This window comes from Pyricularia grisea, assembly GCF_004355905.1.
Source record: "Pyricularia grisea strain NI907 chromosome Unknown Pyricularia_grisea_NI907_Scaffold_2, whole genome shotgun sequence".
Classification (NCBI taxonomy): Eukaryota; Fungi; Ascomycota; class Sordariomycetes; order Magnaporthales; family Pyriculariaceae; genus Pyricularia; species Pyricularia grisea.
Window position 1 is genome coordinate 5672406 of NW_022156717.1, and position 10751 is coordinate 5683156.

A 10751-nucleotide genomic window follows, 5' to 3' on the forward strand; every position below is an offset into this window, starting at 1 on the left:
TACACGGATGGAAATCATCAAATAAAATGATTAAAATCAACAAAAAGAGTCATGGGCCGAAATTGAATCCGTGTCAAGAAGGGCAACTTGAGGCTATCGACGGCTGACTGGTTGGTTGGTTGCTGGTATACCTTATAATTCAAGGTAGCTTTATGAGGCGAGGCATTGAGATAATCACAATAAACCGTCGCATCTGGAAGGTACAAGAAATAAACCTCCTTTAGTTCTCTTTCTGGATCTAGTCTAATACTATTCTAGATCTAGTTTCTTTTATTTTTTTATTTTTCCCCTCTGCCCTCTGCCGATTTTACCCTTCTTTTTTTTTTCTTTTTTTTTCTTCTAAGTTTTTCTAGATTAAACGATACCGAAGTCCGGTGACTTCACATTGTTGGGCGCCCCTCATTGCTTGACGTTCTCCCATCTTTTTTCTCTTTGCGCAGCCATACTAACCCAAGGCGCGTATTCAATACGCCAGCCTGGTCATTTTTAGCTCTAAGGTCTAGGTCTAGCTCTAGTGCAAAATAAGAGAGTCCCCGACATAAAGAATAATGCATCTCAATGTAAGCCGGCCCTTATTCCCGTCCCGTTGATTGACGTTTTTATTTTATTTTTTTCTGCCAATCCCATGACGCTCGATACACCTTCCGAGAAGGTGTTGTGTTTCACATGCAATTTGTTTCCATCTGCCGCTATCCTCTATTTTTACAAGTATAACAAGTTCCAAACTACCGTCATGGAACAATTCTGTTAGATTTTCCATCTTGAGCTTGAGGGGGCAGTGCTATTTGCAACTTGCTCATTATGCGTGAGGCATCTATCTCGTATTGTACAGACTGACCAACCTTGCTTTTGTTTTGTACCTGTAGCTAAAAAAAAAAAATTAAAAAATAATAATAATAATAAAAGTTCGGCGTGGTTTCCGATGTCAGTGTACACCTATTTACTTCCCATGTGACCATGTTTCTACGAAGTATTTGCTATTCTGTCGTATGTGCTTTGCCGAGAACCTTTCCCGCCTTTTTTTTTTTTTCCTTCAGCGAAGTCTTACGTCTCACCTCATCTCTCGGTCAAATATGGGTTTTTTATGAGAAACGGATTTGTTTAAATTCTCCCCGAACCGGATTTGATTCGTGGAGCTCTCTACTTTTTTACCCTTCCCATCTTTTTTTTTTCTTGGGCTCCTCGGTTGCCCTGCGCGAGCGCGGGGCGATCGGGCAGGGCCGCATAACACACACACAACCGTCCCTCCCCTCCAAGAAGGGAAAAAAATTCCAACGAATCATCATGGCCACGAAACGGTGACATGATGGGTGGTGTGGTATGGGGCAGCATCGCAGATGGGGTGAGGCGTTCGCTAAAGGATAGGGAAAAGAAGAAAAAAAAATTAATAATAAAGAAAAGAAAATCTATTCGTTTGTGTGTGATGGGTGGTAACGGTCGGTCTGCAACCAAAAAAAAGAAGCTCCTCCCATCAAGGAAAAAGAAAAACAGGGTGTGCTCACCACATGATATTGGCGCAGCCGGTAAGCTCCATGGTGTGTGCAAGAATGGCCTCACTCACCTTTTGTTTGTTTGTTCTTTTTGAATAATCTCCCGCCTTGGAAACTCCCGCCTTGGTTTGGATTCGCTATCCGATTCGATCAAAAGTCTTGGTCACCATCCATATGTCAACGCGGGAAATGTTACGTATCATGCATATTACAATCTATTCCGCGGCATCTGCCTAGATGATTAACTAAGGCCAGTCTAAGAGGTTGATGATGGGCTATGGACCAGACGGAAGCATTGCCGTTGCCACCATGAACTTTTGTCGATCGAACTTGTATTTTCCTTCCTAGAAACAGAACGCCGACACTATGCTAAATGACTGGCCAGGCCATGTGCTGGCTACATATGCTGTTTTTATTTTTTATTTTATTTTTTACAATGGACGAGTAAGACAAAAAGACGCAAGTCAAAGACAATGCCCCAAATCAAAGAGCAATCATGGCCCAATGGCACATATCACCCCGCCTTAGCGGACACCCAGGTCCAGAACCCAGCCCTCCCTATCTCCACTACAGACAAATCGGCCCCTAATGCCGTCAGCCTTGATTGCGCTGGCCATGACGTGACCTTCGTCTACCCTGCCGATGCCCTCAGCCTCCAGCAGCTTGCGGTCCTCGGCGGAGACGGCAAACATTCCGGCGAGAGCAGAGCTTTTGAGCACGCGAACGTCGAGCAAGATGGTCTCCATGATGACACCACCCAGGAAGGCGGCAGCTAGGACGACCTGCACAACCAGGAAGGCAAACCAGCCCCATCTGATCGATATGTACGTCTCGTGCCGGATGGGAGCAGCAGAAATTTGCATGCCTTGAGTCCGGATCCTGTGGTCGGAAAGAGTGTGTTGCGTTAGTAGGGACTTCTAAAAAGAAGCAACTGCGCAAAAAAGGGGGGGGGCAATGAATTAAAAAAAGGGAAAAGGGGACACTCACGTGTTCGTCAAGCTGGTCGCCACATTTTGTGTCAGATTACGCACAGAGGCAAGACGGTCCCTCTCGGGTAGTGTTTGGGAGGAAGCACCGAACATGCTGAACCCGAGAGCGTCGCTGGTCCCCGTATAACCGACGGCGCTGGAGCCCATGGCTGCGGAAAATGTGCCGTAGAACGTAGATGCCATGTACCGCATTAGTGCTGCTGCCGAATTACGGTCAACCTTGTAGTCCTTCCCGGACTCCGATAGAACTACCGTCCTTTCCTCTACTCGGGTTGTGAACTGGGCATTCTGTTGGCTCATCTCGGTGTCGGATTTGACTGTATACTCTGCGACACAAAAGTGAAAGAGAATCTCCATGGCACTAAACGCTGTGTCTGACGACCCTGTAGAGGAAGGCCCTGATTCTTGGAACGACACTTGCTTGGTGTATATAATAAACACGTTGGATATTGCTGCCGCCATCAAATTAGGCTGGTCTGAGAAGGCGAAAGATGTATTTGCCGACCTGATATCTGACGATTCCAAAAGGAGAGAGGTTATGTTGAGATTATATGTGTCGGTCTGACTACAATTAGCACTATCAAAAACATTATAAGGACACAGCGGACTGCTTACCGAGCCGATTAGATATGCCCCGTTACCCAAGCTTGCGTTTCGGACTTGTCGAGAGCCGTTCAGGCCAAGGCGCGTAATCAAATCGTCGACCAACGGATCAGATGATATCTGGAGTCGATTGGATATATCCTCTGCGCGTGAACACACCGCAAGAGAGCTGAACTTCTGGGTCTCACACACTCTAGAGCCACATATCGGTGGCAAATTTGCGATAGGAACTTCGGCAGGGTTGTAGATACCATTCTGGATGCTTTGCTTTTGGCGCCTATCCAAGTCTGAAGCATCAGTTCACGGATTAGCATAGGCTTTGGCAACTGACTGGGCAGCACTTGGCTGATTGATGGGGCTTACCTGGCGCGGAAGTGGCTTGGTTGTTGTTATTTGGATAATTTTCTGCCCTGAAGGCCTGTGGCACGGCGGAGCCGTTGGCGAGGCGGGATGGGTAGGCTAGTGAAAAGTCTGGTCAGTTGCCTTGCTGTTAATGTCACTAGAATCTTCTCTGTACCTACCAATAATCATCTGTGTCATCGCCGATGTGACCAGGCCCAACAGCATTATGATTACAAGAATGACATTCAGAAGACTGTGAGGAATATGTTAGTTAGTAGCTTTATGTGGGTAAACAGGTTCTGTGCCGTCCTGTCACTCACCGGCCCTTTGTTGCAATAAGAAGCTTGACGGCACCAAATGGGCCAGTTCTAGCATCATCAAATGCCTGGAAATCAGCCAAGCTTCTGTCTTGGCTGGCAAACCAGTTCCATTTGAGCTGGCTCAACCCCTGGACCACAGGAAATATCAGAGCGGCATGGCAAATAGTTATGAAAAATGCGACGAGTGTGTTCAAAGTGATTGGTAGTGAGAATTCTCGCAGTGATTCTTGGTCGAAGCGGCTTAGTATTACGGCAATGATGCCTAAGCAAGCAATAGATAGTAAGATCCAGAGGACTTCGGGAAGCCACGATGCCTGGAAACTGCTAAAGGTTGAATGGGCAGATCCGGCGGTTGAAAGGTTTGCCGTATCGGTGCGATTAAATCCCTTCTTATGTGAATCAAAAAAGCCTTCGTCGTCGTTGTGGTGCAAGAAAGGGGTCGTCCCACCCGCTGTGGCGGATGAATATCTCGATTGCTGAGAGTTAATAGTTGGCCGCTCTGCTTGCATTGAGACCGGCGGGAGTGAGCATCTCGTATCCAATGGAGCCGAAGCCGCGTACTGTGGATGAGATGCCCGATACGGAATAAAAGTCTGCGAGGATCGGTGAGGTGAGAGTGTTGACTGGTACTGCTGTGATGCTCTCTGCGGTCCAAACATCTGCTGTTGGGTGTTCGGTGCTCGTAAGAGCAAAGGGGTTGGTGTTTCAAGCACCGAAGGACTCCTGATATCTGGAGATGCGTGAGACGGACTTTGCTTAACCTCTGGCAGCTCGCCAACTGCAGCTATGGGGCTGAGATCATCTGAAGGACGATCAAAGTAAAGTCCCAGTGGCCAGTTGTTAGTTGAGCGGCGCTTCTCCAGAGACGGAATTGCGGTTTCTCGCTCATTCATATGCTCACCATGAACCTTTTTCTGCTGTTCATATTCATCTGGCAACTTTTGGTGTCCTATGGGAAGTGGTGGCATTGGCGCATCAGATGTTGCAGACATCGGAGCTACTGCCCGATGCGATACTCTGTGGGCTAGCGAGTTTACCCTGCTTGCCTGGGTGGAATCAAAATAGTCTGAATCGCTAATAGGAGACACGGGTTGGGAGGTCTCTTGTGAAGGCGCGTCACCGCCATGAAGCTGAGAGAAAGCATAGTCCATCTGCACATGTGGAATCGTCGGCCACGGTGCTGGTGGTGATGGCTGCGATGGGTTCGCTGAGACGGCAGACGAGTCACCGTACGAAGAGCTCGGAGCGGAAACCTCTTCCGTTGGGCTCTCCACTGATAGCAAGTTCTGGACGGGAACAGGCAAAGTAGCTTCTGTATTAGGCTCTTGGGCTAGACCCAAGCCCAACCCCCCTTTCTCTTCACTTTTGGCGATGGTTGATGCCTCAGTTGCTGCCTCCGACGAGGATATCAACACAGGGTTCATAGCTAATGGATTCAGGTTTGAACTTGCGTTCAAGGCCTGTTGAGTTGGGCTGGAGACCGGCTTTCTTGTGATAATCGGGTTTGGCTGTGGCTCCAACCGTGAGGTAAAAACTTCATCCTCTGAGGTTGTGGTCGGTGTGAACCCTGCTGGTGTAAAGCCCGGGTGAAAGAAGTCCTCACCAGGGAACTTCAATCGATTTGGTGAGCTCATGACGCAGATTTTTTCACCAGCATTGATCTTTGCCGTGGGCCCCTCTCACGAGGATGAGGCAGCGCGTGCTAGTTACGGAATGCCGACGGAACAGTTCAGCTGAATGCTACTCTGTACAACAATCAACGGCGAGGTGATAAGCTGCGTTGCCAAGTAAGCCTTACAACTATAAAATGATTAAGCAATACTTCAGACGGGAGAAATGAAAAAAGCACTGGCGCAGAAAAATGGCCGCGACCTGCGCGCAGTATAAAGCAGCAAGCGTCAAGGGCTTTTTCTATGTAGAGTAAGCTACAGCCTTTGATAGTGGATGTCGGGATCGAGTAAGACTCCCATCGCCAAGGAGCTCTTCCCTGGTCAAGAGGAGGGGTGTGGTGTCCGTCTTGTAGCTTAGACATATGGAATAGTGGTAAGATCTGTCTTGTCAAGTTGCAGGGTGTGACAAACACAACCGCATCGGTTAAAGATACGACCCGCCACGACGCACAGCATATGTATTGTGTGAGAAAGAGGGGAAAGCTACCCACTTGCGCAACTAGATCTGAGTCTCTGCGAGATGAATATATGTGGTGAAAGCTGATGCGAATCCAGCAGCACCCAAGAGGAAGCAGTGGGAATTCAAACACCTTGAGCTTGTGATATTGCCTGCTCGGTTTCCGTACCGAGATCTAGAATTCTAGTTCGCGATGCAAAGGGTCCATCCTGACAAGGTGGACGCTGTTGGCATCAAGTGCCGTGCCGTAATAAGCAAGCCCAAAGGTGGGGGGTGTTACTACGAAAGATGCCGAGCTCGCCAAGCGGAAACGGGGCAAGGATAAGCGGCTGAGATGACTGTGCATCGTTATTGACCGCCGCTGCCCAGGCAGCACAAAGGTGAAAAGTTCCAGACAACTTCAACAATGCTGGTGAAAACAATCGTCTTTCGCAGATGATTCAATAGGACAATCTCATGCTTTGACGTAGAAGATTCTCATAGATTCATTGTTGTCCGTCGTAACCATCACGGACTTGGTCTCACAATGCTTTCGGGGAGCTGTCAAGTTGGTCGATATCTCTGGATTTTCACCGCAACTGACAGTCAGCATGTCACCATCAGGCCAGGAGATCCCAGAGGATCGTAGTAGTTTCGGTGGTGGTCAAAGTGCTGACCAGCCACGTCCAGTCCCGACGGCACAGCCTCTGCTGGTCCAGGGCGAGCAAGCCCAGGTCCAGAGAACTCAGGTGGTCAACACTGTTGGCAGATTGCAACTACCTTTTTAAGGTATGCTAAAAGGACCAAAAGAATTCGACAAACCTCGTCGCCATGCAGAACCGCATGGCGCAAGATACGACCATGATTTTGAAAAGAACCACTGGTTACTTCGAGTCGTCTCGGGCGGAATCAACATGTATGCATGCCTTCCTAGACAGTTAGTTGGTCGAGACTTGGATGAGATGGATGAGTTTGGAGTAAGCAACCCACTTGCCTAAAGCTTGGGCCATTTCTCCAGATGCCTCCACCTATCGCAAGTAACACCGGGGTCTTGCTGGGACTAGCCCAGTAAGCCACAGATTCACACAGATTCCGATCACTCGGCTGACAGCTCCTCAATCGGTTGCTAGTTACCGTAGATACGATCCTTTTGTATGTTATGGTGATAGTCCTGTCGCTCATTTTATTCATGTATTTACCACACTACACACTATACTGTACTTCTCAAGTAACCCAAAAACTAAGCTCTACCCAGGGTTAGGACATAACGTCAGTTGAAATCCAGTGGGTCCCTCAATTCAGCCTGGTGGGGTCATTTGTTTGCATTTGTGAATGGATGTGAAGCAATGAGAAACGCAATCGGCCATCTTTGGCGCCTCTTCTTCATTCCACGAACAAAAAAGTTCTGTCCGCGAATGCGGACCATGATTCCGTTAGCCGATAGTCATTATGAACATGACTGTTTATCACAGTCAAACGCATGCCCGCTTTATCAGAGGTAACCAAAGGCACCCAAGTTAAACAGCCTTGGGAGTCGCCTACTATTGCGCCCTTCGCTTCTTGTTCTACTAGTCTAGGAAAAAGGTCCATCAGCGCTGCGGAGTTTCCCACCAGTAACGTGACCTGTTCACGGCGACATCCACGACGACGATCAAAATTGTTCCCTAGTTCCTCAGGATGGCCGAACACGATGCTCTTTTCGGATCCTACTCCCACCTGAAGAACCTTTCCCGACAGGAAGATGCTCTCCATACTCTCAAACGGCTTGCGTCGATGGTCAAGCCGATCATGCGGGCGCGAGGATGGCGCGTTAGGCAGCTTGCAGAATTCTACCCAGACCAACAGAATCTACTTGGTAAGCCCAAAGCGATCAAGCATCCGATTGTATCGCTGAAAGGTGCTAACAAGGTGTCAGGACTGAACGTCAACCGCACTCACAAGATCCTCGTCCGCCTACGATATCCTGGCGATGTCAACCAATTTCTTCCTTTCGAGGAAGTTACCGATACGCTACTTCACGAATTGGCACACATCGTTCATGGTCCACACGATACAAAGTTTCATGCACTATGGGACCAGCTACGAGATGAGCACGAAGGACTTCTAAGATCCGGTTACACAGGCGATGGCTTCCTATCAGTCGGCCACAAGCTAGGGGGCAGGCGCATACCGATGGATGAGGCGCGCCGTATAGCTCGCGTTGCAGCCGAAAGGCGCAGGGCTGAGCGCGGGGACCTTGGGCGGGTATTAGGGGGCAGGGCGCCCAGGCCCGGAGAGAACATCCGAGAGGTAATTGCGAATGCGGCTGGGAGGAGGCAGGCATCCCTGCAAGGCTGCGGCAACACCAAACACGGCGAGGGAGAAATCCGGCAAATCGAGGAGACAGCAACCCGAAATGGCTTCAGGACGAAGGCTGAGGAAGACAAAGCAAATGAGGATGCCATCGCTCAGGCATTGTGGGAGCTAGTGCAGGAAGACAAAAAAGCTCGGCTCGGTGCTTCTTTTGTACCGCCTGAAGGTGTCAATGGAGACCTGGCGGTTACCGATGGGACGATGACTGACAATAAATTCCGGCGTGCAGGACCTGGTTCTCTCAAGAGAGCGGGTCCAAGTCATGATATGAGTGGCGTCCCTCCTCTGAAGCGGCCGGCAGCCTCAGGAACTACGAGTACGACTGTTCAGTGGGCATGCACATCCTGCACCTTGATCAACGCTCCTGGGAACGAACGTTGCGAGATTTGTGAAAATCCACGTCCAAAAAAGGCGACTGCATCAAGAGTTTCCGGATTAATCGCCAAGCAAACTACAAAACAAGAAGTTATTGACTTGACAACAAGCCCAAAGCAAAGTGCGAAGCCTTTAAGTAAACCAGTATCTGACGATGTAAACATCGCAGCGCGTTCTCACGAGAGGAAACCTGCACCGTCCTGGTATTGTCGACATTGTCAGACCCGCATGGAGCGCAAATGGTGGACTTGCTCAAAATGCGGCAAAATGAAGGAGGCCGAAAGCTCTCAGGGTCAAGCCGGAAAACCCAACAGCGGTGGAGTTTATTCACAAGGCGGGACTTACGTTCCGCAAACACTCGCGGGTACCCCAGATTGCTGGAAGTGTCTGAACTGCAAAACACGAATGGATAGCAAATGGTGGATCTGTTCAACTTGTGGTAAGATGAAGGAAAGTTCGTGAGACAGATGATCCCATATGAGTTATGACGATGCTGTGTGTGTTGGTTTTGATTGATGACATATAAATGGCGCAACAAGGGGTTTGTATTGGGTGAAAGTCTCAGGGATTTCTTAACACGACATATGATGCTGATCCTCAACGGGAAAGGCCATAGTGTGACAAACCCAGCGGCGGTCTAGACATTCGGTAGATAGATTGTGCGGTTCGATACATACATTTCGCAAATCTAGACTGGATAGAACTAGACAGGTTCATATGCTAATGACGTTGAGTGAATTCTGTGACACCCAAGTACGTCACCGTACCGCCTGCCCCTGGTGGCGGGCATGTGGGCTGCCGCCACCGTACTTGGCAACGATCGATCGACTCCGTCTTTTACAGTGCATGGTCGGCCTAGTCAACCATGGCATTTAGAATTGAGCATATGGGAATTACGAATAGGTACCTACCTAGGCACTCTTGTCTTCGTGTCGGCCACCTGAAAATGTTCAGGGTCCTGGAGGACCCCCGCAGATTGATGTCCTGTGGATACTACTCGACATTTGATGTCCCTGGTCTTGGATTTCAGGGTCCGTTCCACATCAACGGAGATGGACAATTAGGGGGGAAAAAAGGAAAAAAGGAAAAAAAAAAAAAAACAAAAAAAAAAACAGATATGCGTTGCAAACCTAAATTCTGCCTTAGGTTGCTACCTACCATCCAAGGTGAGGACATGGAGTGGGTACCGATGGACAGTTAGGCAAGGTAAGGCAGAGTTGAGTTTACGGCATGATGGAGGAAGCAGTCCAGTCCATCCATGGCAGCCCGGATCGTTCATCCCTTGTTGCAAAGTTTGAGTCAAGTCTCTTGTTCGTACTACTGCACTGCAAGCATGAGGTGAGGCTCGGGGATGGAGCTTTTTGAAACGACCAAAGACACGAAAGCTGATGATGGCTAGGTTCTCAAAAAGCATGGGCGAGCTCTCGCATGGCAAAAGTCGATTGGCCTTTACCATGTTGAGCTGAACGTCCGGCGGCCGGCAAATGTTGAGGTGAGGAGGGGGAAAACCGAGCAATGACGACATCGCGCCCCGGACTCCACTGTTTTGGGTGGTCATTTTACGTTGCATTTTTCTTTGTTGCCGGACAGAAGCCACCTACAGTAGGCGCTATGGGAACCAGCCGCAGCAAAGAAAGCCCTTGCACATGGGTAGGTTGTTTATGTAGTAGCGGATGCACCTTAGACCCGCCCACAGCTCTGGTTCGACCCAATGAGTAGGCTAACTGCCAAGCTTAATGGCGGGTAGGACTGCCAGACGCCAGAGGTTTGGGGTGAGAAAACCCACAGCCCATCAGACGAATGCATGTCCGTTTTGAGCTTGCCACTTTCAGCGGCTTTTTTTCTCCCCCTTCCACACGTACGATGCGATCCATGCGCACTCGATGGAGCCAACCTGTGCTCGCTACCCTACCTTGCATTCGATGGTATCAATTCAATTGAGAGCTCTGCCATCGGCGTGCCCCAATTGTTCTCGATGTGAGCATATGCCCCAGGCTTTGGCCCAGTCTAGAACTAGCCAGCCCATTTTTCAATACACCTTCTGTACTAGCCTCTTTCCAGCCCGACTGCTCAATAGCCTACCACCTAATGTGTACCTACCTAAGCTAGCCTAGACCAGACGTCAGCTGCCCTTTCTCGGATTGATTCTCCTCCACCCTCCCACTTCACATCTT

At 49.3% G+C, this 10751-nt stretch overlaps 5 protein-coding genes across 5 annotated transcripts; 2 read left to right on the forward strand and 3 right to left on the reverse strand.

The window, feature by feature from the left end:
- Nucleotides 1-1520: 1520 nt before the first annotated feature.
- Nucleotides 1521-5530, reverse strand: PgNI_04270 (uncharacterized protein). Its single transcript, XM_031124320.1, has 6 exons — nt 3745-5530; nt 3604-3677; nt 3446-3541; nt 3095-3369; nt 2478-3040; nt 1521-2369 (listed from the first exon to the last, which is right to left on the reverse strand). The coding sequence occupies exons 1-6, from the start codon at nt 5376-5378 to the stop codon at nt 2015-2017; spliced, it is 2997 nt and encodes a 998-aa protein (XP_030984661.1). The 5' UTR covers nt 5379-5530; the 3' UTR covers nt 1521-2014.
- A 940-nt stretch (nt 5531-6470) lies between these two features.
- Nucleotides 6471-6713, reverse strand: PgNI_04271 (uncharacterized protein; the record flags this gene model as incomplete). The annotated part of the gene is made up of 2 exons (XM_031124321.1): nt 6471-6609; nt 6673-6713. The coding sequence occupies 2 exons, from the start codon at nt 6711-6713 to the stop codon at nt 6471-6473; spliced, it is 180 nt and encodes a 59-aa protein (XP_030984547.1).
- Nucleotides 6714-7076: 363 nt separating this feature from the next.
- On the forward strand, nt 7077-9271 carry PgNI_04272 (uncharacterized protein). Its single transcript, XM_031124322.1, has 2 exons — nt 7077-7705; nt 7766-9271. The coding sequence occupies exons 1-2, from the start codon at nt 7528-7530 to the stop codon at nt 9037-9039; spliced, it is 1452 nt and encodes a 483-aa protein (XP_030984548.1). The 5' UTR covers nt 7077-7527; the 3' UTR covers nt 9040-9271.
- Nucleotides 9272-9347: 76 nt separating this feature from the next.
- Nucleotides 9348-9625, reverse strand: PgNI_04273 (uncharacterized protein; the record flags this gene model as incomplete). The annotated part of the gene is made up of 2 exons (XM_031124323.1): nt 9348-9432; nt 9489-9625. Coding segments are annotated over 2 exons (222 nt in total), but the record flags the coding sequence as incomplete, so codon positions are not given.
- An 835-nt stretch (nt 9626-10460) lies between these two features.
- Nucleotides 10461-10691, forward strand: PgNI_04274 (uncharacterized protein; the record flags this gene model as incomplete). The annotated part of the gene is made up of 1 exon (XM_031124324.1): nt 10461-10691. One exon carries the CDS (start codon nt 10461-10463, stop codon nt 10689-10691), a length of 231 nt encoding a protein of 76 aa, XP_030984557.1.
- Between the last annotated feature and the right edge of the window lie 60 nt (nt 10692-10751).